Below are 27605 nucleotides of genomic sequence, written 5' to 3'. Positions count from 1 at the left end.
CAAAAAATGTTCAGTTCTCATCTTTGGTACAAACCTACAGTGTTAAAAATTCTGTATTCTTGTTTGTTGTCTTTTGCATTTTGTAGAAATGTCTAAAATGAAACACTCAACGCAAATGGGACTGTATATGGCATTATAGTGTGGATTTCTTTTACATAAAAATCTTGCTCATAATTTATCATATGACTGGTTATATGCAGTGAAGGTATATTATGTATACTGACAGACATTTTTGTGTCTGTGGAACCACAACATGAATATGTCCATGCTGAAACCTACAGTTGTCATGGTGACACCTGGTGGTAGAAACATGAAACTACATCTTGGACGGTGGAGCTTCCGTGTTGAAGGTAGACTCATTTGACTTCACTGTGTTTTCAGTCCCTGTTCGCTTTTGTTTGTTGTGGACAAACCCTTTCCCCGTCATAACCAGCCCTGTATTTCCACTCATAGCAGTGTGTCACATAACCACACACCGACGGTTTCATAGTGACAGCAGCTTATTAGGCTTCTGCTAATCTCATTTTGTACACCACCAGCACGGTAGTCCGGTGTGTGACCGACAAACGATCAGATTTGAAGCTAGATCAGTCAGTTAGTCAGTCGGTGGACACAGACAGGCGGTGGGAAATGTGTTCTGTGATGACAAAGCAAATAAAGAAATTAAATGAGAGAAATGCCAGCGCTGCACTGTCTCAGCTGTTTTACACCAGGCACGAAAAATCGCTTATAAAGCGCTGGATGAACCCGTCCTTGTTTTACTAGTGTTTTTAGGACAAGGCAGACTATAACTGACAGGTTGCATGATATGTATGCACTGGGAACTGAAGATTTAAAAAAAATAAAAACAGGAAACAGTAGTTTTGAGGTTTTGGATAGGAGCCTCCTTCCGTACTTCAAAATAAAAGTCGCCGGAAGTGACTCTCACTGGTTTAAAGCTTTTTTCTGGTACTGCTTCACGACCGCAGAATATACTACTGCTATAATCCACGAGTTTAAGTTTTAAAATGAGTTTGTGTCATTTCATGAATTTTGAACAGCGAGTTTTGGTGCTTTTTTCTGATAAGAGTCAATTTTCAGTATTTCACTATTTCAGTAACCTAATAATCCATTAACAACAAATATTGGCTTTACAGGTTGTGGAAAATTCTCCAGCATGACACTTGCTGGCACTTAAATTCTTTGGAGAAGCCTCTATCAAGTCTGTAGTTATACATATTATTTTGTGCTTCCAACTTTCTACTTAGTCATCCTGTATGCAGGTATAAATGTTAATAAGTCATTAAAGGGTTTTCAATTTGTCCTAAACCAGCAATTATATATATTAAATACTACAAAGGAACCATTTTTGCTAACACCCATCAAACTACAGTATGTATGTACATGATTACATAACATTTGCAGTGACAATATGGCAGAAATTTCAAACCCGGTCAAAGTTGATGAGTCACAGAATGTGGTGTAATTCTGGCTGCTGTACCCAGTATATCACTGCATTTAGCCTGAGTGTGCTGTGTGGCCTGCATTAGAGGTTTAATGTTTCTCTGTGGGATCTGCACTGTTGAGTAAACAGTGATGTGTAAATCATAGGTACACATGCAGATGACACACAGACACACACCATTTGAATTAATCTATTTTGTGTGCCGTGTAGATTTCGATGTGACTTTAAGTTTCATTGTTGTCATGACTTCCAGCACATGATGGTTCATCATACGCTCAGAAAGGGGATTATAGTTTTAACAGCAGAGAGACAGGACAAAGTGCACATACCATCTGTTTGCAGATATAATGAGTAGATGTAAGTGGTGTCTCTGTGTGTGTTCAGGGTGTGGAAGATAATGACTGACTCTGTTCATGACTGTGTGAAGTAACTTGGGCCTACAGAAATGTGCATTTGTACTGTATGGTTCCAAGTCCCTGTGTATTTTTGAAGCACACTAACATGTAACCAAGATAAATTAAGGAAAGAGGTTTATCTTTGTATTGATAATAAATTTATGCTTATTCATACAGGTCAGATAAGGTCCCAGAATTGCAGTCAAAATTGCATCTGCCCATTGTTGCACACCCACAAAGCACATGAAGCACACACAAAAGTACAAGTTGTCATAGATACTGTTTTTCCAATATACATATATTTCATGATGTTCATCAATATAATAAGACATTGATAGATTTACACTACAATTATTTTATGTACTTTAGTTTTTCATTCAGTCTCCTCTCCTTTACGTTGAGTCAACCTTGTTTAGTTTCTAATCCCATACCAAATGACAGCACAATAAATCTATCAATAAATAAAAGCAAAGGAAAAGAAAAAGAAATGAAATAGAACTGAGCACATTGCCCATGATCCTCCAGTCCTGTCCCTCCTGTAAGGCCAGATGAACAGGGGCAATATGGACCCTCATCCCAGAAACCCCCAGTCCCACAGAGAAATCAAAATCAAAATCTCAAAAATAAAAAGATTTAAACAAAAAATATATCTTGTAGATACAAACAGCAATCTGATGTAAACTGTAGAATCATTCTAAGCATTCTGGACAATTGAAGGTAAAAATACTTTTTTTCCCCATTAGCTTCCCATTTTCTTTACCTTTACCCATCAGTGCTTACACACAAACAAGTCAGTGACATCTGGAGTTATTACTAAATTGATGCAAAAGAAAAACACAATATTTGGTTCAAAATAAAACATGTTAACATATATTAAGTTGAATATTGTATATTTATAGCCATCCAGTGAACATTCAGAGACTCAAAAGGTTCCCTCCTGTTGCTGCGTTCAACCCATTTGGGGGTGGCAGTAAGCGTTGGGGAACATTCCTCGCTCTGTACATATCACACAACGCTTTGTTTAAAGTTTGGATCTTCTGTTGGTCTCTTTCTTTCTGCTTGGTTCCTTCCAAGTTTGAATTCCAAGTTCATCAGTTGTGATTCAAACCTGGAAGTTGGTCTGAATGCTTTTTCCCATGCAACTTTGTGTTTCAGACCACCCCCAAATGACTGGAACGCAACATTGAGATCGCTGAACAATTCATGAGGTTGACTTAAGACAATATTCTCCATCGAACCATGTTCCCATCCCAGCAAAATCGATGACTCACAACAGAAAAAGTGCCACGGTGTTAAAATATATGCGCACTGCTTTTCATACAGACAATAAAGCAACAGAAAAAGAGAGCACTCACTTCATTTTCACCATTGTGATCAAATTGGTTGAGCACTCACAGGACAACAACTGGATTCATGGATAACACAGAAGTCCTACCCCAATCAGTAGTGTTATTTCACTTCAGTCCACTGTGTGGTTAACTCCTGCAGGATGGCTAAAAGGACCACATTTGTAACCCTATAATGATTTTCTATTGCCAAAATACCCAATTTTACAGTTTGCTAATATAGTTTTTGTCTTCATATATATTTTGGTAAATTGCTAATACCTTAAACCTGAGGATATAGGACCCCCTACCCCCCAAAACACCCCCATATTACGACACCAAACAATGCAGATTTTTTTATAACATTTTCTTGATTTCTGTCTAATAACTATAGTTTGTTTATATGTCTTTTCATTTTAAAACTTGGCAGCACTATGGAGACAGAAAAAAAATAAGTTGTGCTATTATTCGTTACAGGATCATGTGTCTAAAAACGTGTTACAGATTAAAGAAGCTCTTCAGACCTGGGTAGACATGGTGGGGAGACTGTATTTGAGATTTGAAGCATGCGGTCCCTATGTTTTGGTTTAACTTGCATATGTTAGAATGGCACACTCACAAGCCAGACTGACACACCATATAAATAGTGTGTACTAGTTAAAAGGTCCTGTAATCATGGATAGATACGATAAGGGCATAAGCTATTTAAAACAGACTAGGGACAGTTTGAATAACCTGTTTCTCTTCACTTGTTTTTGATGGCAGTTGGCAGCGTAAGCATGGGAATCTGGTCTTTGGTAATCTTCTGCAGTCTACTTTTGCTCTATTTAGAGGAAAACATGTAGGGGGGTAGGGGGGAGTGGGTTTTGTTGAGGTTGGGGTCCTTCCTAAGAGGACTGGCCGACAGATCTGAAACCTCTCTGCTTGTGTACTTCAGTGGTCAAGGAAACAACATGCCCTCACTCTGAGATTTAAGCAGCCTAATCTGTCAGGATAAACTAGGGATATTCCCAAGACAGAGCTATTCTAACACACACACACACACACACACACACACAGATGCACCGGCACACACACAGACACACTGGGATTCTGAATCAGTGAGTTGAGCAAAGGGGGGTAGGTTGGTCTACTCAGCTTGTGGAGAAGATAAAGAGTCATGCTGAAATCAGACAAGGCTACCAAGGCTTCACACACACTTAATTTGGAATATTGCAGATGGTTTTGTGGTCTCTATAGCCTTTCTAGTGACTGTAGCCAAAGCTCTGACAGCTTAAGGGTTGTTGACAATGGCATCAGTGGCAGCAAAGCAGGAGCTGAGTTGCTTCCTGTTAAGCACTTATTAATGCAGGCCAGCACACCTGTAAATAAAGACCTTGTGAGGTTTAAAGTAAAATGATTTTCAATCCCTAAATATACCTCACCCAGTTTTAAGGAATTTTCCATCAAGGCCTTAGTTTGACAGGGCATTAAAAACCAAGTGTGCATCATATTGCCCTGCTCTCCTGCTCACAAAGTAGCCAAAAGGGTAGTATACACATGAGTAGATTCCAAACAAAGAATAAAAGAATAGTCAAGACCAAACCAGTGAGGGCACCAATAAAACAAATAACTGCAATAACAATAGAAGCCTCTCCCTTGTTGCTTGGCAGTGTATAACGCATGGAGCTGAATTACAAAAAACACACCAGACAGAGGTAAAGAGGAGCTTACTGCTGTTGGCAGCATAGCAATAGTACTGATTGCACACTTCCTCTTTACCTGTCTGTTTCACACAAAAATATACTATAATAAAAAATAGAATCTATTATTTTTAAAAAAAGAAAAAAGGCCTTCACTATAGGGAGAAACACTGAGCCAGAACCACTACACTAGCAAAACACTCTTCTTAGGAATGCTACTTTTTTTTTTTTTTTTTTGAATAATTGCTTCTCATGTCACTAACCTACCCCAAAGTTAGCATACTGCTGAACTAAAATTCAGCTGTGAATTTGACATTTTCCTCATTAGCCTCTGTCCCTGTTCCTGGGTTTGCAAATAAGGCTGAATTGTCTTTCTTTTTTAAATATGTGCTCTTCATGTGGAGAGGTTTTGCTGCAGGAGGATCTTCTTTGGCCAGGCTATTGACCAGCCAGACAGCGCCATCAAAAACAAGGTTGTTTGTGCATTTTAAACAGATTTCCTTTTTCTGCAGTCAGCCACTAACCCCCTACACAAACTAAAAGTGTGAGGGTGTGTTTGACTGGAAATATTCTACAGTAACTAAGAGAAGTGACTGGAGACTAAGGCTTTTCAGTGTCAGTAACGGGCCAGTGAGAATTAACCTTTGTTTTATAACTCAATCAACTGTCACTTTACGCAACGGCCCCATTTTATCTGGCATTAGAATTGTTTTGCAAGCCCATATCCACAGTTTGACATTAATGACATCTCCACAGTATACTGCAAGTGTAATGTTAAGATAACATCACTGATATTACAAAAAAATTCTTAATAATTTGGACAGACTCAAAGTCTAATCCTGTCTATCCAAAACTAACCCTTACACCTACTGACTATTACTATTTTCTCCTATTGTTTGTATGACCAACGTTTTCGACACAAGTTTCATCGCATGTATATTTTTTAAAGATACTTACACTTACATGTGCTACAGTAAGAGCATTTGCACTAGACTGCAATGAAGGAATGTTTTCGAAATAAGACACTACGTTAATATTTAAATAAAAAAAGAAACATCTACAGACATTGGTCCAACTGTACTATGGCAGTTTTGAAATTATTTGAAGAAATTGAGGTGTTCAAGCATGCTGAGAAACAGAGGATGGCTGTGGTGTTAAAGAGACATGAGATGAAAGTTATTACAGATGTTATCAAAGAAGTGACACCGAGATAATGGGGAGGGTTAGATGGAAAGGAATGGGAGTGATGATTACTGGGGATTAGTTTAACAATTCATGCATTATTTGTATGGTGGATCAATATCAGTGAGAACTCTCTCAGAAAGCCATAAAGGAAGCTAAGACTTGAATTTTTGATGGCATCAAGTTATAAAAATCAGAAGATGAAGTAGCAGTAACCTGGGGAGTTTTAAGGGCAGTTTTGTCTCCCTCCAATTTCTGTAACTTGATTTTTTTTTAAGTTTTAGTCCTCTGGCTTATTTTGAACTGTATTAGTGGACATGAGATGAATTTGAAAATGAATTAGTATTTCATCAGTTAAATGGAGACTGACTCCACTGTGCAAAAATACACCAAAAAGAGAGAGTAAGCCGGGGACAGACAGATGATGAGAACATGCAAGATACACACTTTGATTAATAGGCAGTAGTTAACGCTGAAGCATACGTAAAATTAATACAAAAATTAAAAAATACAAAATGCACACACACACGCACACACACCTACAAAACAGTATATATCAGAATAAAACTCTACAAAGAACTATATATATCAGTTATGTAACAATTATCGCCAATCGTTGTTTCCTTTTCTGTTGTTGCATCGTCACAAGTGTTTGGTTCTCAGTATGGCAGGTTAGAAAAGCCAAGAGTACCCAGAAAGGAGACAGGGCCACACACTCACAGGACAAATATTGACAGGGGTCCAGAGGGGAGGTGGTGGAAGTGGGGGAGCCATGGGGCCCTGAAGGGTTTAGGGGTGTTATATCGAGGCTAATCGGGGAGATATATATATTTATATATATATAATAAACTAATTATCTGTGGTTAATTTTGTCATCAATTTGTGGGGTTGTTTTGTAGCAAGGAAGCTGGGATCAGACTGGGGTAGGACCAACTCTTCTTAGGTGCTGAAGTACACTGTAGAAAGAGAGAGGAGAGGAAAAGTGATGAAGTCTAATTCATAATGTCCAAAGTACTGAAAAGAAAACAGACAACTGAAGCAAGCATTTGCCAACAACTTTGAAAAAATAAAATAAAAAAATGTTTAGATGTGTTAAAAATGAATACAATTTTGTTTTCAAAAATATGTGTTTTCCATTCAGGGACACAGTATTGTGTATATGTGTGTACAATATGTGAAATACATTATTTGAACAGTTTTACTATTGATAATGAAGAATTATGTACACACAATGTACACACAGTTTTCTTACCAATAATGACGATGAGGACAATCACGCATATCACACCCAGGATAATCATCATCTGTCGTCAGTGGAAAAGTTGTTCAGAATAGCAGTACATTTTTAACATTTTAAAAATTTGTTTAATCAAAGGTGTCATTTTTAACATGACATGCCATTGTGTCATCCTATTATATCTGTATACTAGATAGTATATGTAGAATTTCTAACCAACAAATGGCACAATGATATGGATGTCCCAAAAAAATTAAGCTTACCGAGCAAAGAGTCAACAGTGACTAGCCACACATTTTTAGAGGCTTTCCTTTTTGGTTTTCTCTCAGTGGGATAGTCTGAGGGAGCCTTTATGCACATGTGTTTGCTATTTGAGTTTAAGCATGTCCTCACCTTGGCATTCTTCCACCAGTATTTATTCTTCAGTTTTGCAGCACTGGTCTCAAACTGAGAGGCTCCAGCCTGCAGGGCATCAGCCCTGTCGTCCAGTTCTGACAGCTTCTGATCACGCTCCAGGACCTTATCCACGTTTACACGCATGATATCCACCACCTGGGGAAAGACACGCACAGCCATGTAAGGTAATCAGCTATCGAGAAAGGATGCCTCTGTGAGAGTCTGACAGGATGAAGCTGGACCTTGGCGTAGTTATGATTTCATAACCACGATTTTAAGCATTACACAAACAACTAGTCAGTCCAACAATAAAAGATTTGTATTTTTTCTGTTTTAAACTTGTACAGTCTGTGAGCAAGCAGAAAAGATTGAATATCCAGTAGGTGATGATGCTTAAACCACTAAACCAACGTCTACATCGGAGCCTGACAACATGACTCTGTTTGACGTACGATGTGAACTCACCTCATCCACTTGTGCCTGTGTCTGTTGCAGACGGCGGTTGCTGGTGAGGTTGGGAGGGGGCTGATTCCCTCCCTCTGCAGGGGCTCCAGCGGCTGGGGCAGACCTATTGAGAAGAAAATACAAATATTAAGTGGTTAAAGGATAAAGGTTGTCAAAAAAGTTTAGAATTCCTTAATAACATTGAAAAGAAAGAGAGTAAGAATGGTTGGCTAGGGCTTGTAGAAATTTTCATATTTTGGCTTATTTTAAATGTCTTTTATGATAATATGTGTTTACACTAAATCTAAACTGTTTCAATTTTGAATTTTAAGTCTAATTCTCCTGGTCTCAGTTACATTACAATTGACAAAATTGCACTAACACAGAGTAACCTGCTCAAGTGTGGGAATACAGATCAAATATTTCTCATGATAATTAATTACCTTCCCCCCTCTCCCTCTATATTTTATATCTGTTATCATACAGTACAGTATGCACTTGGGGAAAAGGTTAAGCAAAGGACACAACTCAGTTAGTTGTTAGTGTGGACATCTTGTGTGAACTGAACAGAGCCAGTAGTTACAGGGATAATGGTAAGGCGATGAAGACACTACTGTTACAGCGCTGTGCATCAGAAGGAAGAAGGGCACACATTTACAAGTGAGTATTGAGATTCAAGTCAGAATCAGATCTAATTTGTAGGATTTATGAGACTGACTGTGTTCCATTAATGAACAATTCCATATGTTTGCACTGGAGGGTTCAGATAATTACCATCTATCACAAAGAATCAGATAAAAGTCAAGTTGACTGGTCATGTCATGTTGTATTGTGCCCTACATAGACCTTTTTTTTGGATGCACTATGCACCAATAATGACTGGGAGAGGCACAGAGTTTAAGTGAGAGTGTTATTTACCACTGAAAAGTGAAAGCTCCATGAAAAATTTCTTCCCTTCATGTGAACATGTACTACTACCTCTACACTTTGCAGCAAGGGAAGCAAATAGACCAGAAACATTTAAATATATATATACAATTTAATGTTTACAAAATCACTTTTGTTTCTTTTATTATTATTTTTTCTTTTGTTTTCTTTCTTTTCTCAGATTAATGCTAATCCTGTTCCATCAAGCCCCCGGTGTTGATTGTGAAAATCTTATACTTGCACTGAGAGCTGCTAGAGTGTCAGCTATAGACCAACTGTCATGCAGATATAATCCAAGACTAATCACAAAACATAGAGCACAACATCATGTTAACAGCTGAGTCACAGCCTACCTAAAAGAAGAGAATTGGTGGAATATCTAGATTCATCAGATTCACCAAATACACATTATTCTCTGACTGGATGTTGCTGAGGGATTAGGGAGATCATTGTATGGGTATCAATAAAATTATATTTTTAGCCACTCCTAAACATGACTGTTTCCAGCAAAGGAACGAAGTTTAACTCTACTCTAAGGACATATTCATGATAATATCTCTTAATTAAAAAGTTTTAGTCTAGGACCAGAAATACTTATTGTCGAGGCTAACTGTGTGCTCCATTAATCTCTATTTCTGACTTACAATAACCTTTCATTTGCTACAGTGCTATCACTGATTTCTTAAAATTGCGTTCTGTGAAAAACATAGTTGTCCTATTTGAAAGATACAAATTCTTCTGAAGTGAGAATTTTAACTCTGCATGTCATCGCTGACAGTGATGAACGGACAGCAGAACAGAATTATTGATAATGACCATGAACAACAAGCTAGTCTCAAATAGTTTTAAATAAGATATGATTATTATGACCTAATAATATGAGCAAACCTTCAATACTAACATCTGGCCATGTCAATAAAAAGTCTTAACATTCAGTCTTTTTCAGTTATTCTGCACTCCTTTGTAGCAGCAGGTTAATTAAAAAAAAGCCTCTGAAAAATGCTTAGAAAGGCCTAAAATACATATATTTTGCAAATAGCGTGGAGCACTTCAGCATGCTTAATTTACCGTTTTATTGCTATCCAGCTGCCCAAATTACTTGATAAAATTAGAAAATGAAATTGTGAGCTTATACTCTGTAATAAACTTGATTTAGTTGTGAATGAGCTACTCTAGTAGTGTGGGACAAAACTCTGTATAAAGGTCACCTTTACATGCTCACACATTACTAATCCTCTGACAACAACAAATCCTTTGGAATAGTTGGCCTAATGGTGCTGGTGGTCCTATCAGCTGTCAAGGAACCCAGAGAGAAACTGGCAATATCATGTATGAATACATATATATGTGTGTGTGAGTTCTTGATTTTAGAGTGAATATCATACAGTTACAATATTAACAAATGAGGATATTCATTTCTTTTCACTTGCCAGCAAAAGCATTTCCACAAAGGTGCAACATGTGGAGAGGTTCACACTATCATCACCTCAACCAACCTAGAAGAGCTGCCAGTGCAGTGACAAGATTTCTCACCAGCCTGCACATCCTGTGAATACTGCCTTAAAGTGTTTGATGGAGGGACGGACTCGAACAGAGAGGTGGAGTAACTGCTTTTAATCTGCCACTTTGGTGGATAATCTTCACTTTTAATTGAAAATGAGGAACTGAATTGAGACTCTGCATGCTTCTCCAATTGTGGCACATAAAAGTAGTAGTACCTCCTGTTTATTGATAAATTTCTCGATTGGAGTGACTCTCAAAATTGCAAAACATAAACTATTAGTCTTTTGAAACACTTCTAATTAATTTATGTGAAAACCACAGAACAAAAAGAACAGGAAGGAACTCTTCAATCAAAAATACAAATAAAACTCTTATCTGATAAAGACAGCTGACCTAACATGCTGGGTCAGTAAGGTTTCACAGCTCTCTGTCTGTCTTCATAAAGTGAGTCCACCACTAATGTCAGATTTTTTATGAACGCTAAATATATTCAACCCTCTTTCAAGACACAGACACAGTCTATAAAAATAGTCTCGCCCTGTGGTCTCTGACTACTCTGTATATATATATATATATATATATATATATATATAAATGAGGTCCCTTATCTAATGGATTTCTGTTTAGGTGGTCACCTGTCTGACTTTCAGCACTGGACAGCGATATTTCAGCACTGGACAGCGCCACCGCAGCCCAGACCAGAGACTGTCTGATCCCAGCCTCGTCGCTACCCCGTATTCTGTTTGATGTTACTAATCTGGAAACCTACTGGAACCCACAACACTTTCATGTCTGACCGCATACTTCAGACACACCAGGCCTACCATAATGTCCTGTAGAACATCACGTTTTCACGACGAGCACGATGGGCCTGTAAATACACTGAAAGCCTACCACGTCGAGGGCGGGGAGGTTCCTTAAGGGGGGGATGGATTTTAAACACTTGGATGAACGATTATAACCAAAAAATTGTGAGAAATGTTACTAACAGCGAACAGAGGAACTGTTTTCAGACATGTTGCCACTGCTCAATAACATGGCAGTTGGTTATTTAAACGTTTTTACTGCCTGACAGCCGAGGTTGTCAGGGCTATCTTTTCTCAGCTTTCCTTTTGTATAGTTGCATCATGTGCAGTCGAAAACATAAAGGAACAATAAGGGACTGGAGGAGAGAGATTTTACACGATAAATGTGGCAATGAGGACAAAAACAGCCCGAAATATGGTGAGATATATAGCTGTCCGCCCTCGCACGACAATCGACGACATACAGTAGGAGGCTAGGCTATCCCCACCCCCAGCTGTAGGGTTGCAAATATCACGTATACTAGGCCTAAGCCTAATTCAGAGCTAATAATATCGTCGTCTATAAGACGGTCTATACAGTATTCGTCGAATAATGTCGAATCTTTAGATGTTCAACAGGCAAAATCCAAACAGACGCCTGACGCTCCTGAAACAGCTAATGTGGCTTGTTCAACATTATGTCCTTGCTGTTTCTGGAATTAGCCTAATCGTCACCTGCGGCTCAGCCCCACAGAAAATAAGCCCTGGGAATGTTAAATATGGGCAAAATGGGCTTTATTGTGCATGGAGTTTTCTATGGGCAGTATTAATTAGCCTCTGGGTAACAGTACAGACGGCGTCCTTTTCAACTGAAACCAGTCCAAACTGGAAAAAAATGCGTGCGTGCTGGCTCGAGTGAAAACCATCACACGACAACATAAAAGAGACAGGCGATAAACACGGATCTCGCTGATCGTGTAAACGCCAAAAATAAGGCTAATAATGGGTTTAATGACAGACAAACGAAATGCCTCCGTCTGCTCCAAGGTTAGGCCGACGCGTTAGCCTCTACATTTAGGTTTGACTCACATTATCCGAAAAAACGGCTGTGAAATGATATTCATCACCAGTTTATACCAATAACATACGAATTAACGTGACTCCAGTGAAATAACCTCAGCATTTGATGGCAAAGAAACACAGGAGACCATTCAGCCACCATACATCCCAAAAAGCCTGCCAACATCAGTCGTGAGGGCGTAATTTAAATTCATTAATAAATCAGGATTTAGGTTAAAAAGGACTTTTAAAACGATGTTGTAGTCTACTTACATTTTTCCTGGTGGTATTGGCTAGACAGCTGTGCTGAAATCGGGACTGGAAATGTTAGCGCGGACTAAGTGGCTGGCAGATGGATGTGGATTGCCTTCTGCGCTCCTCTCTACCCTCTGGCACCCTTTGGTTGGTTATTGTGGCGTTTCCCTGCCTATATAGTCTAGGAGGAGCACTGGCTTGTATCTCCCACTGAGATGCGTCCCCTCGCTACAAAACCTTTTCTCTTCCTACTTCTACGGCGATGCGGCACCTGCAGGCTATTACTGGAGCCTGGCGCTGTCAGAGTCCGTGCGGTAATGAAGGTGTAATAAACAGCCGCCTGGATTAGGTGGACAAAGATGGCTCGGTGACGTCAATCGCGGCGAGTTTCATGTTGAAATGGGTGGCCGGAGACTTCAAACACACGTTTTAATGCTCTGAACACCGCTCTTTTTATCTGTAGATAATTTTATGGGGACTCTACGCATATTTATCTCACAAACATAACATGTCATGTTCATGCTTGGGTTTAAAGCCCCTCTAAAGGAGCTTATTTTGATTGCAAGTCTGTATGTCAACAAAATGGCGTTCCTCGAAAGGGGGTGTGGCGAGCTTCGCAGTAGGTGCCTGGTTCATAGTAAATATGGGTAAGGATGTAGTGAAGAGTAAACCCACCTGAAAGCAACTTACCAACCTTTTGTCTGAGGAACACGATTTTACTACTGTTTCAGACTGTTATTAATCAGCATTATATTTGATAAGGCACAATAAATTATAAACAAGTCTGACATAATTAATGTAGGGACAAGGTCTTTTAAAGCCTATCTTCTCAAATTTGGCCCGCACGGCCCTGAAAACCCTTCCTGTATGCTGTGGTGGGGGTTTACCAAGCAAAATGAAACAAAAACTCACCAGCAATTAATTGAGGATGGATATAAACTAGATCATTTCATATAGTTACTAACTTTTTGTTCTAGTTTTTGTAGCATTTCTTTTAAGTGAATTTATATAAGTTATGATGAGTGAATAATGACTGATTTTTTGATAATGGGAATTGTTTTATCCAGTCAGTATTGGATGTCATAAACAAGCCAGCCTATAACAATATTCCAAAATAATACCATATAAGTTTCCACTTTACCATCAACAGAATTTAATATCATCAGAGACATTGCCAGAAGGAGAGATGTAAAAGAAGACAGCATTTTTAAGAGGTAGGATAGGGTTTGTTGAATTACTGTATGAACGAGTGGAACAAAGGCTACTTACTAATTAATAATCTGTACTTAAATAGGTCTCAGCAGTTTTTACATTTGCCCCAGTTCCATGTGAAAAAAGCTTCACCATCATGTCTGCAGAAAGAAATAAGTATACATAGCATAGCAAAACAGCACAAGAGAATCCATAAACAGGTTAATATATTAATATAGGTTGTACATATCAAATGTACTGAAGCTAACTTCCCACTTGACACCTCAATTTGCAATCTCCTTTTATTCTTTGTATTGACATCCATAACAACAGTATATGGTTGTATGTTATATGGTATGTATGTTATATGTTGCTTAACTATAAATATACCCAATGCTCATCTAATAAATAAGAATAATTTTACATTGTATATATTCTGTGGCTTTAAAAACAAAGTTTGCTTTATGTGGTCAAAACAACAACAGTGTGTGTTCACTCAGTAGTCTGTCTAAACTTGGGCAGCCTCAGGATTTCTAGAGCAGTGTTGTTTGAATAGATGAATCACAGGCTTTTCAGAGCCTTTTACATCTAACAAATTTGACTAGGACCCATATCAGGTTGAATGTGAGATTATTAAAGGAGGCTTTGCTACATTAGCAACTCCAGTTATACACATATGCCTGAAATTTGTTTATTATTGAGATGATTGGATTGAACAGATTAGGCCTTTAAAGAGGCAGTACTGAACTGCACACAGAAACTTATAACCAGAAGCATTTAATTACATTTTCTAATGAAATAACCAGCAGATTTAATTAACATTTAATGTTTAATGTTCCTTGATAGATCAGTATGTAACATTAATGTTAAATTAGACAAATTATTACAAACTTCTGATATAATGGAGCCTGATTTCTCCAGCATCTATTTGGCTGCTAATAATATATACTGCTGTTTGTCCACTTTCACCTTATTTAATCCCTTGTGTGTTGATAGGCTATATAAACACCATACTGCAATTATTTACCCTGGATGAGGTAGTGTGAATCATTTTGCCACAGAACTGAAACTGTCAGATGTACACTTTATGCAGACACAACCACTTGGTGGCACCATAAGACAGCTTTGTTTCATTGCCAACATCCCTAAAAATCTGGGTGGATGCTGCCTCTGTGGCAGCCCTTCTGTCCATTATTATCTCAGTGATAATGAGAAGCATGTTGTACAAATTATTTGTTTTCAGAATATATTGCATGTATATACACGTTGTGCTTTTTCTGTTTCTCCAAATCCCTCGAAGAAAATTATCTTATTTCTTTTGTTTTTATGCCATCTCAACTCAGTCTTTTTCATTCAAAGTGCATATCTATAGAAATAAAACTTCAGATGTACAGATGTTTTGAGACCTAACACCTAAATTGTATAGGTGTATATTTTTGCTTCCATTTCTACATGAGCCAATTCTATTTTTTACCACTAAATTATCATCTTATTTTGTTACTTCCTCATATTAAATCTAACAAATGAATACTAATTGAATTATCTAGATGTTTGCAACACCTTGCATTTGCTTACTTTCAGCTTGATGGACAGAACAGAACATAAAAGCAATCTTTTTCACATAGAATGACATGTTTTTAGATAATTAAGTATATCACTCCAACACTGCAAGTGAGCAGTGCTCATCTGGATGCGAGCTGTGAACAAATCTATTGTCATGTATAACCTGTAACTATTTCCCTCACACTGTGGATGAGGGAAGAATTGCAATATGGGAGATACAGGTACATGGCTTGTATTATACAGCTCAGATCTATAATTGATCAAAGCTTTGAGCCATGACTTTGCCTGAAAAATTGAGGCAGACATGAACCACCTGCCCCCACAAGTCTAAAATGTTAGCAGAGAGAGGGAGAGTACAGACTGTTCTGCGCAGACATGATGAACCACATAAGGAGCAAACATAAAATAAAGTCTAGTCTTGACAAACTGGCAAAATATTACTTAAAACTATGAAAGAGTATAAATATCAACCTTTATTTTTCAGTGAAGTCTCCTGATGACACTGCCATATGTTTTCCTGTTTTAAGTGGACCTCATGGAAGGAATTTTTGTGAGCTGACATAAAACTGCCACAGTTTTCCCTGAGGGCTTTGAAGAACAGGTTTCCAGATGAAACGCAGTCAGAGAGGCAGATGCAACAGAGCAGGGAAATTTATTTTCTGTTTAAAAGTGCCTTTACAGTATCCCATGAGGTATACAACTTTGATAAGACAAGTGAGGCGGTCACTCTATGGAGTTACACATACAAATGAACAAATGATTTCAGAATCTCAATTTCATGGGGCGATCTCATGAGAACAGAAAAAAAGGCAATGAATGCAGAATCAATGTTTAACATGATAGAATCCTGTTATTTCAAAGTGAGCATTTCACAGTTGTGGTCCTATTTTGCATTTAGTCACATTCCAACAATCACAAAGGTGTGCGGCACTGAAACTATCCCTTAATCCCTCAAAAACCTGAAGCACACACGTCTAAACAAACAGAAAAACATCCCTGGTGAAGTCCTCAACTTTCTAAAATAAACCTTTCTACATATTGCTTATTTTTTTTGGATGCATTTGTGCAAAAAAAAAAAAAAAAATTGTCACTGACAATTAACATTAACCAAAAAGTAAACCCATACACACCTGGGACATCACTAACCAGGAGGTTTCGTGTAGGGAGTGATATTGCACTGCTTTTCAACAAACATAAAGGTGTCAATCTGGTGTGTCAGTACACCCATGACACAGGCACCCACTGTGGGGTGGAGGTGGCACGCTCCATGGCCTCCTCCACACCTTTCACACTCTCATCTACGTCGTTGTTGACGAGGACCACGTCAAAGAAGTGTCCGTATGTGGTCTGAATGGCGTCCGACTCTTTCTGGATCATCTGCAGGTTTTCCGTCTGGGAGACAAGACACAGAGGATTAGCAGCTGTAAGCTAATGGAGTTTGGTGTTTCAGGATATTTGAGGATATTCAGATAAAAATATAGCACCTGTGGAGCTGTGTTGGTCGGAGCAATGAACACCACAAGAGGTGCAAAATCAGCAGTCCGCAAGACTTTCAGGGTCTGCATTGAAATTTTATAAAAAGAGGAAAAGATAAGAATTAGTGTTAGATTTATTAAATACATTAAAGGAGCAGGTTTAAAGCATCTGAAAAGACAATGCTTTTCAGATGCGGTTTAGAAAACTAATGAGCAATGTTCCCTCTAAGCTGCGCGCCTGCGCAATCACGCACTGCTCCCGCTTTCTCTGCGCACAGCAAAACTATGTAGCGCATAAAATTACAGTGTGCGACAGTGTGTACATCTGATGTTGCTCACAGTGGTCCAAGGAATTCTCAGGGAGTTTGTGTGTATGCTCAGACACATGAAAAATTAGGGAGAATATTGCTAATAAGTATGGGCATCTGGGTGTTGTTTTAAGACAGACTTTAAAATTTGTGAATCTATTCTTTCAATTAAAATGTTTCATTCTGCATTGTGTTTCCAGAAAAACCTGTAAGTGCCAACCTGTGGTTCTATATCCAGCAAAGCAATTTTTCCCTGCTCATGGATCTTCTGGATGGTCTCAATTTTGGTGCCAAACATATATCCCTGGAAGCTGCCATACTCCAGTAGTTCATTCCCAGAGATGGACTTGGTCATGGCTTCATTGGAGATGAAATAATATTCCTGTCCATTTTCCTCATCCTTACGCTGGGGTCTGGTGGTGTCTGCATAGAACCAAAACTGAAAGATTTAGCTGAAGGACACTCGAGAAAGAAAAAGATGAAGAGTGTGGGTCTACTCACGTGGTGCAGGGTAGGAAAATTTCTCTGGATATCTGGTCAAGAGTGCATTTTTGATATGGCTCCTTCCTACACCAGGTGCACCTGAAAAGAGCAGATTTTTATTTTATTTCCAATGACTTTTTACACACGTGTATCAGTATGGATGATAAGAAAGGTCTAATCATACTTTTAAGAATTTGATACCAGTAGTAAAATAATGTAACTGAACTACAACGTTTACCAATGAGCACAAGTGTTTTCCTTTTAAAAGCAGGGAGTTGCACAACCTCCTCATAGGAAATCACATCCAGCTGGTCAAAAACTGCAAGAAAAGAGATTTTATTTTATTTTTATTAAGAGGAAACCATTTAGAAATAAAACAATTAAGAGAAAGTGCAGGAAATGCTATTCCACTGATACACTCACTAGAGCTGTGTTTAGCCAGGTACTTGTCTTTGCACTTCTTTTTCTTTCCAAATGGGCTGCAGGATTGACTGCCTTCTCTGGCCTTGCTTTTACTTGCCACCCTCCTGCAGTAGAGAGAGAGATTTGGGTTAAGCTGGGAACGGTTTGCACAGTTCTGAGGTCTCTGGCATGTGATGTTAAGTACTTCGGGATTAATCATCAGACAGTGCGACAGAGCTGTTTACCATTCTTGGAGCTCTGGGGAGGGTATCAGTCCAGCGAAGTCAGCAGCATTGCTCTCCACTCTGCCTTGCCACCAGTTTGGATCCTGCTTGTTGATGATCTGAATGATGTCACCAGTCTGAAACTTCAGCCCTGCCTCTTTACATGGGATGAGATCATCCTTGGTGGGGTCATAGTCAAACTGGGCCCTCATGTACATCTGTAGGTTAAGAGCACGTATGCTGAATTTGAAACCTGTGAAAGAACTAATCAACATTTGCAGAGTGTATGTGGTGTTTGGAATTGGACTTCACTGATAAACTGTGGACCTTAATAATATGTTCAGTTATCTCCCATTACTTACTGTAGGTCAGCTGTAAATACAGACTTTCATGGATTTGTTACTGCTGAGCACAAACTTGCAGCTCACCTTCTGACTTTGAAACACAAAATGATAATGGACAACTTCTACAGTTTCTCTGAAATCTATAAAGACATTTGCTCCAGTTTTAATTTCATCCGTTCTGAGAAATTCCATACTGCTACGACAAAAGCTTGCTGAGCGTGACTATAATTCTTTTGAAAGGTTTCTGAATACCTGTGCAGTTCATGGCTAACACTTAAATCTCAAAGTTTGATTTGAAATATTAAGCACTTTGTTTTTCTTTAAAATTTACAGGGGCTATTTTGAATTTTTCTCTGCTGCTGAACATGGTGTCTTGTCTTTAGTGAGTGGTTGTGATGGTTGCTTGCAAAACCTTCAGCCATCATTGTGTTTCCAAAAGTTTGAATAGGCCCTCTGAGCAGTGCTACTTCTTCAGGGTAGACTGGATGTGCACTGAGTCTCTATTGGAAAATGACAAGACTGGTCAACCAGGCTGGTGCTAGCTGGTTAGCATGCTAACTTTGGTAGAAGAAAAGAAGTGATACAAATAGAAGCGAAACATTGGCTATACCTTCCACCACTTCAGACAGCTTTTGGAGAGTAAAGGCTGAAGTTTGACAGTGAACTTGAAAGGTTTCTTGTAGACTGGTAACAGCTGTTAATGCTAACACTGGTGATGTCACGACAGCCAAACTTACAAATGGCTCCTTTAAGCCATAAGAAATGGGGCAAATCTTGAGCGTATGGTAAAAACTCAGCATTGCTACCAGCCCCGTATACAGCATATTGACAACTGCAGCGCTGGCTGAGCAAAATATCATTTTAATGTTATAAACATATGTACATTAGCAAATGTTGGACTTCAAAGATCTACAGTACCTGTTCAGCATCCTTGAGAATAAATATTTATAGTAAGACTCCAAACACATATATTTGGATTCTACAGGTATTATGAGGGAAATTCACCCATCAGCAGAATATACAAGTGTGTGATATGATCTTGGATAATTCAATTCAAATTGTGAACATGAGCAATTTCCCCCCACTGCCAGAGTCCAGGAGTGAAGTTTAATTGTGCTGCCAACTAATTCTGTGTCCTATAAAAATGAACCACTTGAGTAGCTGCAAAAAGTATTGTTTATTCGTAGCCCTGATTGGATTTGTAATTTAATTTCCAAGGGAGATGTGCTCATGTTCAAATCTTGACTGAACCGTTTAAGACCACAGCAGAACCATATGTAAATTTGTCACAGGGTAAATTCTGACTATTGTTAGTAGAGTTCATGAACAGTGTGGTTTCCCCAGGTCACTCCAGTGGTAGCTGTACACAGACAAAATTAATACACCCATACTACAAGTGGGTGCACTGGAGTGGTCTGCGTCACCAAAAATAATGCTCTGCTTTGAGCATTGAAGTAAGCAAACTGTATTAACAAAGCCTAAATATTAATGGACTACAAGCTCCAATGATGATAAACTGCCATCACTGGCCACAGCACAGACTTAATGCAGTGATAAACTGTATTAAGACAACATCACCAATAAAAAATTTTCTATGTGGCCACTGAATTAAGGCTCTTTTGGATTGATCTTTAGCATACCGTTTTACATATCACATACTAATATACAGTATGTTGTCAATAGCAGTTAATAAGTCAGCCACCATTTTTATGTCATTGGGGGCTCATGATCGGCTTCTAGAGAAAATTATGGTGTGTGGCCAGTAGATGGCAGAATGAAACACACTGACAGTGTTTCACGTCAAACTAGCAAAACTAATGTGAGTGATGTTCTTAAAATTTGAACTAATTTGATAGTCACCTGGGTTGTTCATTGACTAATAGAAGAGTCACCTAATAAAAAACAAAATGCTTTAAAATGGTGATAGAAAAGCAATCAAACCCATCAAGTTACCATCCGCTCTGAATGGAGAGCTAATGCAACACAAGACCAAAGCTAGGTGTATATTCTGCTGGTCATGTTATTACCTCACAGGCTCGGGATCGACTCTGCAGGTTGGGAATTATCTTCATCGTGACTACTCCATTGGTTTCTCTCTGTATGTTAAACATATGAAATGAAAATAAAAATTTGCATTAACTAAGTGCCATTATGGTTTGTCAAGAAAATGTTTGTCATATGGTATCAACTTACCAGAATCTTTTGTAGCTGGTCTACAGATTGGTTCGTTACACTTTTCCCGTTGATTTCTGCTATTTCATCCCCTTCGTGTAAGGACCCTGGTGAGAAGAAAAAACCACAAATGAGGAAACTCCAAATACACTCCTCTGTGTTCCAGCTCAGGTTCTGTGTTTGCAGAAGCTAAATACAAGAGAAGCCAAGAGAACCATGTTTCAGAATGGCCATTACAGTAGAAACAGATTATTTTATTATTAGTTTTTAACTATTTATGATTATTACAGACTATTCTAATACTGAGCAGCAATCAAAACCTCAAACCACACCTGAAATGTAAAAATAAAATAAAAATAGATACACTGATCATCTTATTTTACAGTCATTGATCAGGACATGAGGTAGATCTCCTTCAGTAACCAGAGATGCTCATCCTACAGCATATTTGCTGGGACTGGGGCAAACAGTTCTTTGGGTAAAGAACTTTCTTTCTAACACACAGCAGTTCAGCACATTCCCTAAAAACACTCAGAACAAATCAATATGTGATTCATTTACCTTGTCTATGGATCATACCGCCATGTAATATTCTGGCCACAGTGCACCTCTGTTTGTCGTTCAGCTTCAGAGTGACCCCCTACAGACAAAGACAATGCAGAGGAATCAGCAACACAAACGTAGGATTATAAAGAATGTTTCTGTGTGTGAGTGTGTGTGTGTGTGTGAAGAGGCAGATAGTATACCATTGGCTCTGAAGGATTCTTTTCAAATGCTACTTCCTTCATCCTGGTCAGCTCGGTGCCATTCATGTGTCCAGCACTGCCATTGGTGTAGACCTCAGCCCCCTTATTCTCATAGGTTTGCATAGCTGCCTGTTATAAGAAGAAAAAAATATATAACATCTTTTTTTTTTTTTTTTATCAAAATGAAATCATATTTGCTCAAAATAAAGAAAAAATGGATTTAATTTCAAAAAAACACCCGCAAGAGAATTACACTTCATTACAGTCAGTTCATCTGAACAGATCAGATCATTATCACACTGGTATTTCCAATAACTGCAATGAAGGCTTGGTGCTGATGTGTGCCAACAGCTATGTTTCATTTGCAGTTTCAACATATGTTCAAGGTTGAAAATTAACCCAGTGTTATAACACCTCATTAACCTCATCCAGTGATCTGGTCCACCAGGTTCATGTGGTCATGGATACCACCAGTCTCATCAGGTCACCCCATCAAAGAAAAATCATTAATGTAAGGAAACTGATTGATCTAGGAAAATCTTTCAAATTCACCAAAGTTTGGTACAGAAATCAGAAAAAAACCCACAAGGCTCACTTTGCTGGTTCATATTGCGCTTTTACACTTAAATGAACCCAAAGAAGAGTCTAAAAGCCGGAAATCTACCGTCCCTCCAGTGTCAACAAAGGTGGTCTCCAGTGCAGATCACTGTCAGTGGTCCAGGTGAGGAATCATACCAAAATGTACTAATACAAAAGATATACTACAATGGTTTCGAGGACATAAACTGCTATTCAGTGGATGGCACTAACGTATATAATAGAACAACAAATGCACAGTATCAAAAGGTCTTATAAACTGGTCAGTGAGCAGACACGATTCCCTGCATCAGCACAAAATTTCTGCATGGAAATGACACATCAGCACTGCTTCAGCAAAAAAAGTATTATCTATCTTTCAGCATCAGCACTACAATAAACCAATAAATATCATTATCACCTTCCTCCACCACCCCTTATAACCTCAGCCAGGAGTTTGGCAAGATTATTATCTTAAACAAGTACAGTTTATGTTTGCACCACAGTTGTACTTCTGAACTTCTGGAACTTCTTAAAACATAAAAATGATTTAGTGAATTGAGCTCAGTAACTGTGGTAGACCCTCTATTGAGGCGGAAAACTTTTCCTATTTTCGTACTCATTTTAGAGGTGGTGAGTCAAGTGAAGACTGAACGTGGGAGTCATGAAAGACAGCCAGTTGTTTTTCTGTGCAGGCTGGTAGTTATTTACCAGCTCTTGTACTGTTATATGTCAGGACTGTTGGAGGAGGGAGCTTTCAGATGGGGTCCCTTGGTAAACAGATGAAATTACATCCCCAGAAGAAAGGAATCTGTACAGCAATATTGCCACAGATAAAAATCACAACATAAATATCTACTGACTATCTATCTATCTGATATTCTGATTTCTGTCTCTGAAATCCGGAGCTGGTTTATTTGTTATTTAAGAACAAACCATTTTAATTTAGAGTTGCTCCTGAGACAACAGGAAATTACATCCCTGGATCTGTGCAATGTTCTTATAACTACTGTCAATTAATGTGATTAATGTGTTTTGTGAAAGGTACCTAAAAATGGAACAGCTGGACAATCATATAATGTTATTTTGTATGTGTGATCCCACTACAGGCAGGAATAACTGTTAAGCCAATATTCACAAATACTGACCAATGGTAACCCTCACAACTGAGCAGGAAAAGGTCAAATCTAAAGGTTCAATATTATCATTATCCATTTGTGTGATTAGATTTGCATTAGCACTAAGAGGCCTCTTTAATTAAATGCATTTGATCATGATTCTGACAATGAGCCCTACCACTCACACTATCAGTGTAAGAGATGAATACATAATTGAAAGGTATTCATCACATTCATTGTCACAGTGTCTTCTAATCACTGTTAACAGTCAACATCATGTCAGTATAACTGGGGGGCCAGGAAACCCTCACTCAGAAACGTGAATGCCAGTTCTGGGTGTGGAGACGCAACAGGACAAACAAACAGTTGCTTGAAAGGCAGAAGGCTTTCAGGAGCAGAGTGCTTCCTGCTCTGAACATTTGCTCATTGCTTTATTTGAAGTAGATTAAACAGATCAAACAGAATGTGATAGGATAGGATTAATCTCTGAATAAGATAATACACTGTAAAAATCCATTTCTATTGTTACCTGCTTTTCAACATAACGTACCATGATCTAATATGACTGATTACCTTATAATACAATTTGTCTCTGTCTTTTAGTTTCTTTCTCTTGAGATGATTTGCCATTCAAGTCAAGAAACATTAATTATTAATCCTTTGCCCCTTGCAGGATTTAGGGTGGATCTCCTGCCAGCAGGATAAAATGTATTGATCTCTTGAAGGAACACAGCAGGAGATCAATATTTGACCTACATGGGACTCTGGAAGAAACAAACAGCATGGATTACGGTCCTATCAGATGAACTCAAACATTTAAAAGCTACAGCAGGCTTGGGCTTGTCTAAACTTGTGAGGGTCTTAACATTAATTTGAAGTCTGAAGTTGTGGCAGCAAAAGGTGTGCCTAAAGCCATGTAGTTAGCCTTGAGTTTAAAAGCTATGCAGAGGGAAAGAATGACTGTCTATGTGGGGCAAGTGCACAGTTCTTGAGTCTGAGGCAACAGTCTGTAAAGGATCATAACTCAGCGTGAGGCAGGAAAAAAACAACAGATCAGAACAGGCTCAGTCACTTTACTCATCTAAGCTGAACTACAGAAAAAGGACCTATAAGATACAGTAAATCACCCAGGAGAGGCATTATACACACTAGTCCCCACAGTGAGATAATGGACCATGTGACCTCCCTTAAAAGACAGTGATTTCACAAATCAACATCGAGCAGAGGAACACGCTGGCAAGACTGCTGCTCAAGGCTATTGGGAAAAAAAAACTGCTGATATCAGGAAAGGAGTTTCCTCCCTCTAACATTTCCCTCAGTAGCTCAGTGCTGACTTTTCAGATTCACAGAAGAAGTTGAGGACAAAGAGTTCCCTTGGTGCCACTGGCTGCCAAACCTCAGCCCAAAGGTCGTTGATGATTTAAATTAGGTTTCACCCTGCCCGACTTATTCCAGATCATTAAAAGAAAAGTTGCTGCTGTTGTTTTGTGGTTTTTTTGTGGTCATGCATGTTGGTGTTAAGGCAAAGTTAGTGCTTTCACAACATAATCTGGCCTTAACCTGACAACAAGTTTGAACCAAAGCCTGGCACAGAGTGATGCAGTAAACAACCCGCCTCACTGTTGATTCCTTAGCAGCAGCCTCAGCCATAGCTGTAGGCAGGATTACACAGCACTACTAAAAATGGACCAACATGAACTTTATTTCCCTTCAGTCTGTCTTCTTTATATTGCGTAACAGTGCCCTAGAAAAAAGGCCTATTGCTGTTACTTTAAAGTGATGTTACTGTCATTTGTTAACATGATTATTATGGGATTAATACAATTGCTACAATTTACTGACTCATAGTCGCATGATCACAGCGTAACATATACTGTAGACCTTCTGACACGTGACTTAGCCTCGTTTCTCCAATTTGTCAAATGATTTCCATGTAGTTTTTTGAGGAGAAATGCAGAAGTGAAATTGCCAATGCAATGTCTACTGGATCCCAGCTAAGGCTGACTGTGCACTACTAAGCGGTGCAGAGGTAACTAACATAGAGGAAAGATCTATACGTATAGTTCTTTGTTTGAGAGACTGACACATTCAGTTGCTGTAAGTTGTTTAATGGAAACAGAACTGGGTCTATTTTTAGAGATCTAGTCGATGAACAAACAAACGGCCATGTGCCCCAGCTCTGCTTCCCGGAAGCAAACATGTACACCAAAATCTGGGGGTGTGAAAAAAAAGAAAGGTAAAAAAAAAAAAAAAACGACACCGTACCTTGTCAGACTTTGGTTTATTTTGAAGAAGCTGCTCCAGGTACAGATCGGAGAGGGCTGTCCGGACGCTGCTGACAGACTCCAGTATGACAGCAGGTTCGTTTTTATTGGATTTTAACGTCATCTTTCCTTGCTAGCTAAAAAAAAAAAAGCCTGTGAACCCGATGTGCCCCCGCTCAAGGTCCACCAGAGGCTGGCGAAATAAAACGCTGCGGGAGAGGAAACTGCTGATAAGGAGACCTGATGATGTGATAAGTCAGAGATAAAAGTCCAAGGTTTTGATCAGCAGCAGGTGAGGTACACGAAAGATTTGCTGCGGGGACACCGCTGACAAAGCAAGTAAACATGTAACTGACTGCTGCTCAGAGGGGCAGGCTCATGCTGCTTTCACGTGCTCCTTGTACGCTCCGAAATCGTAGCACTCAAGTTGTTTATATACCACGCATCGAACTGTTTCTACACGGAAAATAAAGCACAAAACAGAGACAACACAGACAGTTGTTTTTTAATCTTTCACATATTTTTAAAAATTTTCTTAGTTCCTATGGAGCTATGTTTATATTATACCCTACCATATGTTTTGTAGCGCAGATCCAATCACTCATTTGTCTCTCATGCCTATTTAACACTTTCTATCTGTGGGTCCTTACTTAATTAATTAACAATTAAGACTGTTACCTTTAGTTTAGAAAACAGTGGAGGCATCGTTAACACACATTGTTGTTTGGTTGCCTAGCTCTGTTTCAGCCTTTGATTTATTATACTCTTATACGCCACTTTTTCGCTACTTTGTATTATATTTCTGCAGCATAGTTTTTCCCGTTTGATTTTTACAATTTTGCTTCAACTAACTAAACTTTTTACTCATCAAATCTCCACAGTAAATGTGAGTGGTGACAAGGTACAATGGAGACAGAATAATTATAGATGAATGAAACATCATAAAACATCACTTAACTCTCCTATGTTGTTTGACCTCCTAAACACATTTCCCGACAGCTCATGAATGCAGCATTACTGCAGCGCTCCCAGCAGGGCTGCACTATCAGGAAACGAGGAAACAAAATAACGGAGCTTTACTGACGGTGATCCCTGCAGCTCACTTAAGATGTCCGTTACACCCAGCTGCAGCGTGACTGTCTGTGTGCTTATTTTAAATAAATTCAACGATCATCAATGGCAGTAGTCCGATTATCACTGAGCCAAATGGTAACAGTGTTGCAGCATCCGAGGGTGTGTTTTTATATGATTAGTCAAGTGCAACAATGTTGCCAAGAAGAGAGGTACTGTATCCACAGAACCCAGTCTCATTGACCCACGATTACCTTCTTCCTCAATACAAGTGACTGCATCAATTATGGGGCTCAAAACAAATACATGGATGTACAGAGATACATTACAAAGATCTTTATTTTGTTAAACTTAATATATTGATACTTGTTTAGATTTTTACAAAATTTACATTTTTCCTCATGTTTTCAGTCAGTTTTCCTGAATACCTATATTAAATTTTCCTCACAACCCACACTTTAGACCCCTGAAATAAAGTAAAATGAATGGGGAAGTGAGGGAATATACATGATTTCTCTCTGGTATATGCAAAAGGGAACTCTTTATTTTGACTGTATGTAGAAATCACCCCCGTATCTGTCTAATCTCCTCCCTCCTTTTTATATGGATGACAACTTCATAGCATTTCCCAGTATAGTTTCCTGAGAGTGGTGAAAAAAGTGGCCAAAGAATGTTCCCTCTTTGTTTTTACATTTCATAACACAGTAAATATCATTTGGATGCTCTGTCATGTTTTATGTGTGATGTGCACTTAATGAACTTTAGAAGTCTTTTAGATTGTATTAGTATTATTGTCATTATTACTTTGGAAACCCAGTAGGACCAGGGTTTGCTGTACAGTTGAGCCCCACTGATTTTCATTATGACACACACCAACACCAAAACAGACAGACAGTTGTGGGGGAAAAAGGAGAAAGTATTCAGCCAGGCTGCTAGTTTCCAGAGGGGACTCCAGAGGGAGCCAGCATGCACATTTGTATCAGCCATCCACCATTATCCTCATGAAAAGGGTCAGCAAGCTAAATATAGGCTTC

General features: G+C 38.7%; 2 protein-coding genes across 2 annotated transcripts; both read right to left on the bottom strand.

Moving 5' to 3' along the window:
* Positions 1–2116: 2116 nt before the first annotated feature.
* On the bottom strand, positions 2117–13128 carry vamp2 (vesicle-associated membrane protein 2). The gene is made up of 5 exons (XM_018691574.2): positions 12653–13128; positions 8127–8229; positions 7659–7817; positions 7281–7332; positions 2117–6984 (listed from the first exon to the last, which is right to left on the bottom strand). Coding segments are annotated over exons 1-5 (333 nt in total). The 5' UTR covers positions 12655–13128; the 3' UTR covers positions 2117–6967.
* A 2893-nt stretch (positions 13129–16021) lies between these two features.
* Positions 16022–25880, bottom strand: mpp1 (MAGUK p55 scaffold protein 1). Its single transcript, XM_018691572.2, has 12 exons — positions 25502–25880; positions 21543–21671; positions 21358–21436; positions 20818–20903; positions 20652–20720; positions 18302–18498; positions 18078–18181; positions 17893–17973; positions 17673–17753; positions 17392–17594; positions 16873–16947; positions 16022–16780 (listed from the first exon to the last, which is right to left on the bottom strand). The coding sequence occupies exons 1-12, from the start codon at positions 25622–25624 to the stop codon at positions 16604–16606; spliced, it is 1404 nt and encodes a 467-aa protein (XP_018547088.1). The 5' UTR covers positions 25625–25880; the 3' UTR covers positions 16022–16603.
* Positions 25881–27605: the final 1725 nt, after the last annotated feature.

The sequence above is a fragment of the Lates calcarifer genome, linkage group LG20 (genome assembly GCF_001640805.2).
Source record: "Lates calcarifer isolate ASB-BC8 linkage group LG20, TLL_Latcal_v3, whole genome shotgun sequence".
NCBI lineage: Eukaryota > Metazoa > Chordata > Actinopteri > Centropomidae > Lates > Lates calcarifer.
Note: the sequence above shows the minus strand (reverse complement) of the source record. Positions and strands in the feature narration are given on the sequence as shown.

Coding starts and splice junctions, on each gene's coding strand:
- vamp2 (XM_018691574.2), bottom strand. Junction 7,818..8,126: donor CACAGGCACAAGTGGATGAG/GTGAGTTCACAT, acceptor GTCTTTCCCCAG/GTGGTGGATATCATGCGTGT. Junction 7,333..7,658: donor ACTGGTGGAAGAATGCCAAG/GTGAGGACATGC, acceptor CACTGACGACAG/ATGATGATTATCCTGGGTGT.
- mpp1 (XM_018691572.2), bottom strand. CDS start 25,624: ATGACGTTAAAATCCAATAAAAACGAACCTGCTGTCATACTGGAGTCT. Junction 18,182..18,301: donor TCCCCAGAGCTCCAAGAATG/GTAAACAGCTCT, acceptor TCTCTACTGCAG/GAGGGTGGCAAGTAAAAGCA. Junction 17,754..17,892: donor GAAAACACTTGTGCTCATTG/GTAAACGTTGTA, acceptor TGCTCTTTTCAG/GTGCACCTGGTGTAGGAAGG.